Raw genomic sequence first — 7,077 nt, forward strand, 5'->3', positions numbered from 1 at the left:
ATGTTGGTGATAGCAGTGGAATTCTTATACAAAATAGCATACACATGCAAGCTACATATATTGGTGTTTATTTTTAGTATTTTATTCTATTAAAATAGATTCAAGAGACAATATTAAAATGTGTAAGCTAAAGAATTTCTTTTCCTTGCCTTGCCTTCTTTAGTTGTATTACATTTGGGGAGTGTCCCCCCAAGAGAGATTGTGGGTTGGTTGTGAGTTTGGTTCTTCAACATCATTACCTTTGACACACCTGGCACTCTGCCCACCTGCTTGTGGCAGACAGCAGCAGGGAGGCCACATGGAGTTAGGAGCCACTGCTGGTGAAACACAAGACCAGGGGCCAGGTTTATCCCAACTCCTGGCTCCTTCTCTCCATGTTCCCCCACCTCCCTCTCTGTTTTACACATGCACACACACGTACACACACACACACACACACACACACCCCACTCTTTGGCAGGGTCATGATGAGTCAGCTCTAAGGGACAGACAGGAGCCCTGCTCTCATTTCCAGCACTGGTGGCAGTGGCAGTGAGGGGCCTAGAGGGCAGATTAGGAAAGTCTTCGTGGCTGGGGCTTCAGGTTGCCAAATCAGCCTGTCCCGCTCCAAATTAACAGTATCCTCTGACCACTCTCTTCCTAGGAGGGCCCCTCTCCAGCGCTCCCCTCAAAACGCAGGGAAGATGGGTAGGCCTCCACCAACATCTCCATCTCCAGGGGGTGCCAGATGCTACAAAGACATAGGGCACCTGACTGGGGCACTTAGGACCTCTGAGGAGTCTGGAACCCAAAATTCCTCTTCCCAGTGGCGGGGGCTCCTTGCCTTTCACAAAGACACCATCTCTAAGAACAAACGGGGTGCAGTGGGTTCCACTCACACAGGAGGCTGCTGCTCAGGGTCTCTGAACACAGAGTCAACTTTGGCCCAAACTGTGGGCAGAGGGTTGGAGGGGAAAGAGACTAAAACAGGTGTGGCCTCCCACGAGCATGTGTGTGAGTGTGGGTGGGGTGGCAAAAACCCCGACCCTTGGGGGACTCCAGCGTGTTGGGCACTGCTCCTGCGGTCAGGGATGGCAGGGTCCTGGGGAGGTGCCTTGTCCTAGAGCAGGGCCATCAATGACCAGAGCTGAGTAACAGGAAAGGGAGCTGGTATCCCCAAGGGCACTCTCTGCCCACACAGCGCTTTTCCCTCCCGCCACCGGCAGTTCCAACCATTAGCAAGTCCTTCCTTACAAGGGACCCAACAGTCTCAGGCCCCCTCGGGGCAGGCTTCTGGCCCATTTGGCCCCAACCGCGGTACTCCTGAGCCCTGTCCCCCGCCCCTGCAGCAGCCTCCCTGAAGCAGGAGGGAAGGCCCTGAGCCAGGTGGGCCAGGCTGGGCGGAGGTGGAAATCGCCCCCACAGCTCCAGCAGCCCACCTTCCTCCCACCTGCTCTAAGGCTTTTTGGGGTCAGCCACCCTCTTTGGGAAACATTGGAGCTGAGGACCAACCCATCGCCCCTTCAAGGCACAGCCCTAGAGAGCACAGGCTCTAGAGACCCAGGAGGGCTGGGCTTAGAGGAAGAGTAGGGAGGCTCTGGAGGTCGCCTGGGTGAGAGGTGCACAGCGGACAGGCCACCCACTCTGAGGCCGAGGCACTGCTCAGACCAGCTGCCTGTTGGCCGGGCCGCCCCTGCTCTGCGCTTCCTCCCATGGCACTGAGGCCTTTGGCACCAACACGTGGGGCTGTCACAGGGGAAACCGGAGGCCTGAGCTCAGCACCTCTGGCCACGCACCGGGCCAGTCTCCAGCCTCCCTTCAAACTTCCGTCCCTTCCCGGCTGTAGAGGAGGTGACTGACGCGGAAGCCAGTGGCCGCGGTCTGGTGGCCAGGGGCGAAGGCAGGCGAGGGGCCAAGGGCTTGGGGATCGTGGGTGGCGACCGTTGTCTGCGACCCCCCGAAAGAAAAGTCGCCTGTCAGTCCCCCGGGGAAAGTGCCAAGGCCGCCAGCTAGAGCGCTCATTGCGGAGGCGAAACCCGAGAAGCAGGTGGCGGCTTCGGGTGCAGACGGAGAGGGCGAGGCCTGCAGGTCCCCGCAAGCCGCGCCCTGGGGCTCCAGCGAGGATGCCTCGGCCCCTCCCCGGCTCCTGGCTCCCGAGGGCGCGGCCGCGCTGGCTTCCGCTCTCCTCTTTCTCTTCCTTCGGAAGTTCCCATTGTCAAACATCTTCTCGCAGTTGGGGTCCAGGGTCCAGTAATTGCCTTTACCTGCAGAAGAAGAAACAGCCTAGTTCAGAAAGTTCGAGATTTGAGGGACCGTGGTGTGAGTGAGGCGGTCAGCTTCAGAAAGATGCCCCGCCAGCCCTTGCAGAGGGTCTGAGCCTCGCCCCCATCCCAACCCTTGCTGAGCACTCTGCACCCGAAGGGCCTCCACAGCCGGACTGGGAAGAAGGTGGCAACCCAGAAAGCAGGAGGAGGGGCGACCTGGGCAAGGCCGAGCTAGCGAAGGTGAAGGACGGCCTGCGGATGCCAACCGTGGGACTCCACCGGCCGCTCTGCCAAGAGGAGCGCAGACCCCGCCGCGCCCCCAAGTAGGCACCAGCGCTTTCCATACAGTCATCCCATTTGTGTTGCCCGTCCTTAGCGTAGACGCTGTCTTCCCCATTTTACCGGGTAGGGCACTGAGGCCCAGGGAAGTTGAGTAACTCCCAAGGTCACCCAGCGTGCTGGCTCTCCCACTTCTTCCTCCCAAGGAGCGCACAGACTTACAGCTCCGGGACTGCTGCACTGGAAACGCGGGCCTGTGAGCTCTGCTGCTGTCTCAGAGCCTGTCTATGGCCAAGCACTACTCCCACTTCTGCCACCGTCCCCCTCCCCAGTACCCCACACCGTGCAGGGAGGAATTAGGTTGTCCAAGGTCGCTCCCACTTCCGGAGTGCCCGCGACTCGGCTGGAAGACGGTGAATCCCCGACGGTGCGAGCGGCGCACAGTTACCTGGGTCGTCCTCGCCGCGGGGCACCTTCTTGAAGCAGTCATTGAGCGACAGGTTGTGGCGGATGGAGTTCTGCCAGCCCGCCTTGCTGCGCTTGTAGAAGGGGAAGTTGCCGGCCACGTACTGGTAGATCTGGCTGAGCGTCAGCCTCCGCAGCGGCGCGCTCTGGATGGCCATGGCGATGAGCGCCGAGTACGAGTAGGGCGGCCGCACCAGCCTCAGCAGCTCCTGCTGGCCGGAGAGGCTCAGCCAGGCGAGGTCCGCTCCCACCAGGCCGCCCGGGGCGCCGAGGAGCGGGCCGGGAGCCCCGTAGCCGGGGGCGGCGTAGGGTGGCGCCGGCCCGGGGTCCGAAACACAGGATTTGGGGCTGAGCGCGGGCGCGTTCACCCACAGGCGCGGGGTCCCGCACGCGATGCCCAAATCACCTCGCGCATAGCCCGCGGGGTGTGCGGCGACCCGGGCCTGGCTGGGAGGGGCTGAAGAGGGGCCCGGGTAGTCGCAGTAAGTGGCCATGTCCAGCCGCGCCCGGGTCTGGGCGGGCGGCACCACACCAAAGCTCAAGGGCGACCCATCCAGCGTGGCCACGAGCAGCGCAGGGGTGCGACCAGCCCGGCCCAGCCCTCCGCCCTATAAATGCCATCGAGGCCAGAGCCGGTGGAGATTGATGGGGCGAGCCCCTCCCCCAGCAGCCCAAGAGGAGTGAAATCCTGGTCCTCGCCCTGGTGTCAGTTTTCCGCCCCGCCCAGATCTCGACACGTCCCGGACCGGACGCCCCTCTGATTTTCTCTTCCTCCGTGTGCAACCCGTCCCGAGTCCACAGTCGCTTGCGGTATCCGCTGCAGGGACCCTAAGTCTACCGCCTCTTCTGGCTTCATGGGCCCCGCAGTCTCGACTGCCCTGGACGGCACCGCGACTTCCCAGGGACCCCAGGGCTGTGGCTTGAGAGCCCAGTCTAACGCGCGGCCCCCTTGCTCGCCTGGGGACATCTCGCCCCAAGGAAACCCGCCTAGCCGGGGCCCCTGTGTTACTCGGGACTCAGGACTCGGGGCGAGGGGTAGAGGGGGACGACACTGCGCAAGAGATCGCAATGAAGCCCGTAGGCCTCCAGGCCAGAGCCGCAGAGGGAAGTGGCGCAGCGAACGGTGGGCTGGGCGTGGACAGTTGCTCTGGGGTAGTCCGGAGTCCTCGCGCCATCACCGCGCGAAGGCAGCGGACTGATGTATGCGCCGACGTCGTGCTACCCCGCGGAGGGTCTCCACCTTGGAAGTCTCGGACCCCACCGCCAGCTGTCCAGGGCAGTCATTGCTTTTCCCAAGCCAGGGAGTCCCAGGCCGCGCCAGACTTCTCCGCTCAGTGCCCTGGGGCGCTTAGTGCCGAGGGCGACAAAGCTCTCTGCTGGGTGTCGGAGGGCGCGCGGAAAACAGGGATGCCTCTGCAGTGCGTCAAGAAAATCCAGCCGTCCTGTCCTTCAGCCTCCCCAGGTTGCTGCAGCCTGGGTTCTCCACCCCCCCCCACCCCACCCCACCCCCACTACACGCTGCCCGGCCCTTGGCCTCCAGCGCTGTGGGGTGGCGGAGGAAGGACCCAGGCAGACGCGCCGCGTGGAGTCGGGCACCTGTGCCAAAGAGGCGAAAATGCAGGCCTGGTGCTCAAGGCTCAGAGTTGAGGAGATGTCCCCATCCCCCCGAAATTCCTGCCCGCGGGATTGGAGCTGACCTCCTAGAAACTGGCCTCGCCCTGGGCATTCCCCAGCATTAGGCGGGGCTGTGGATCTAATTTCAATTCATTTGAAAAACAAAAGAACCAGCCCTTATTGACTTTTGGCAGTGGAGGAGGCTTGTTGGTTGGGGCGCCTGGTCGACTGAGGAGAGAGTTTGTTTTTGGGGATTAAAGGGCTGGGTTTGAGTCAGCGATTTACTGGTGGTGCAGCCCCTAGGCAGCCCAGATTGTAGTCCCAAATTTTATGTAAAGCAACTAATTTATGGAACAATTTAGCAAATGACAGAAAGAAGTGAGAGACCTTCTGTTGGGACGTTGGCCTCTCCCCTTAGAAGTGAAGCCCCTTCGGAAGTGGTGGGTGAACCGAAGGCAGTTCCCGAGGCAGTGAAGAGAAAAGAAAGGCCCCAAAATTGCTCTTTGAGGTCGGCTCTTCGATTAGACTCTGCCCCCGTTTCCTTCCTCTTTTCCCAAAGATTTCTAGTTTTTGTCAAAGGAATGCTAGTTGTGGGTGTCCCAGATACCTTTTAGGAAGCGGCCCTCCCCTCCAATCCTCATCATTTCAGGGGAGGTTGCGGGGACACCGGGGAGTAACGGTGTGGGACACACCTCTTCTTGCTTTTCAGGTGAGCACAGTCTGTTGCTTCCACCCAAAAGAGCAGCCAATGCCGCCTGCCACTCGGCTTAGCGATTTCCAATGCCCCCTCAGTGGAAACCATGCTGTTCTCTGTAGCTGTGACAAGCTTTTTGGTGACTACCTCTTGAAAAAACTGTCTTTCCCCCAGCACATGCGTTGCAAGCATGACTTGGATCCTTTCCTTATGGTGCAAACCCACCTCTGCGCCTACAAACGCCCACCTTCCTCCCATAACACCCTTCCAGAGCTTGCCAGAGGGTCTGCGATGGCGCCACATCTTCTGGAATTTTGAAACGGCTGCTGATTAGGACGCAGTTTTTGAGTCGGTGCTTGATGAGGATGGAGCATTACAGAGGCTGCACAGCTCTGCCTTGACACAGATAATCCCTGAGAGTTAGAAGGTGGGAGCTGCAGCCAGACCCGCAGGGCAGGGCCACCCGCAGGGCAGGGCCACCCGCAGGGCAGGGCCACCCGCAGGGCAGGATTCTACCCTGCCCTGCCGTCCAGGCTTTCTAGCCGCTGAAGTACTGGACAAAAGCAGCCGCTCCTTCTCAGGGATTTCCATTGTCCAAGACTGTGAATGTAGAAGACACCTGTTTTGGTGGAATAACACAATGATTTGACAGGAAGAACTAATTTTATCTGTAGTTAACTGCACTACTGTGAGAATAAAATCAGACATGTTGAATTTTAAAGAATAGCTTGAGTCATCTTTTGCAATGTAAAGGATTATTTTTTTTCAAAGATGACAGTTCTTTCCAAATTCTCTTTAATTTGAATAGCCTTTCTTTCTGTTAATACTGTAACTCTATAACTCTCGTGAGTTTCAGAACCTCAAAGAAAATCAAATAAACCCTTCTGTAATTTCCCTCAATTATACTTAACAGAAATTATTAAAATTTGTGCCATATGTATATGTCTATATCTTTTTCACCCTTCTTTGCTCTCTGAGCCCAATTTCCGTCTTCTATCTCCACTGTGGTAGTTTCCTTTTCTTTCAACAGACTCGACTCAAAAAAGAATTTCAGTAGAGGGAGTGCAATCATTTTGGGGGAAAATGTATTGACCCTTAAATGGTCTTGCATGGAACTTTGATGAGATTTTTTCCAAGACACATACAAAAAATCTTGGGAGAGAAATAACAGGGAAAAAGACTGTGCCCTGCCTGAGAGTCCTGCTGGGGTCGTCTAAACAGAACAGACCCCACACCCACTTTAAGCCTCTGATCCATTTCCTTCTCCTTTATTCTCAAAAGTGACCCCTGCTGCCTACATGGAGGACAAGTCTCCCCAGCCTTTGACCTTTCAAACAGTCAAGCCCACCTGCAGCTGCATCTACACCTATTGCTGGGGTCACCTCTTCTTCTTCTCCATCATCAGGCCAGTCTCTCCCGGGCAGGACTGGGACTCAAGTGCACAGCTATGATGCAGCACTTAGGGGGCGCTCGCTGGCAGGGCCCTTGGAAGACGATGTGCCCTTAGTTCTGTTCTCACATGGTTCTCAGGGGCCTCACTCAGTGATCTCCTCTTCTCTCTTCTCTTCCCCCTCAGCATTTGACAATCTCAGTTCTCTCTGTGGTAGCGTGATATTGTGCTGGCCTAGAGCCAGAACTGGAGCAAAACTATTTTATAAAATGCAAAACTGTTTTTAGATAAGTTGAAATGGCTGCCCCATTCTCCTCACAATAACTACTGTCCTTGGCCTCTGTAAATAGAACTGCTAGTTTGTTCTTCAAAACTACGTAAAGCTGCTTACC

General features: G+C 57.4%; 1 protein-coding gene across 1 annotated transcript; it reads right to left on the reverse strand.

Annotated features, from left to right (window-relative positions):
* Positions 1 to 842: 842 nt before the first annotated feature.
* Positions 843 to 3,500, reverse strand: FOXI2 (forkhead box I2). The gene is made up of 2 exons (XM_017537887.2): positions 2,971 to 3,500; positions 843 to 2,243 (listed from the first exon to the last, which is right to left on the reverse strand). Exons 1-2 carry the CDS (start codon positions 3,479 to 3,481, stop codon positions 1,798 to 1,800), a joined length of 957 nt encoding a protein of 318 aa, XP_017393376.1. The 5' UTR covers positions 3,482 to 3,500; the 3' UTR covers positions 843 to 1,797.
* Between the last annotated feature and the right edge of the window lie 3,577 nt (positions 3,501 to 7,077).

Source organism: Cebus imitator, unplaced genomic scaffold, assembly GCF_001604975.1.
Source record: "Cebus imitator isolate Cc_AM_T3 unplaced genomic scaffold, Cebus_imitator-1.0 Scaffold107, whole genome shotgun sequence".
NCBI classification, from domain to species: Eukaryota; Metazoa; Chordata; class Mammalia; order Primates; family Cebidae; genus Cebus; species Cebus imitator.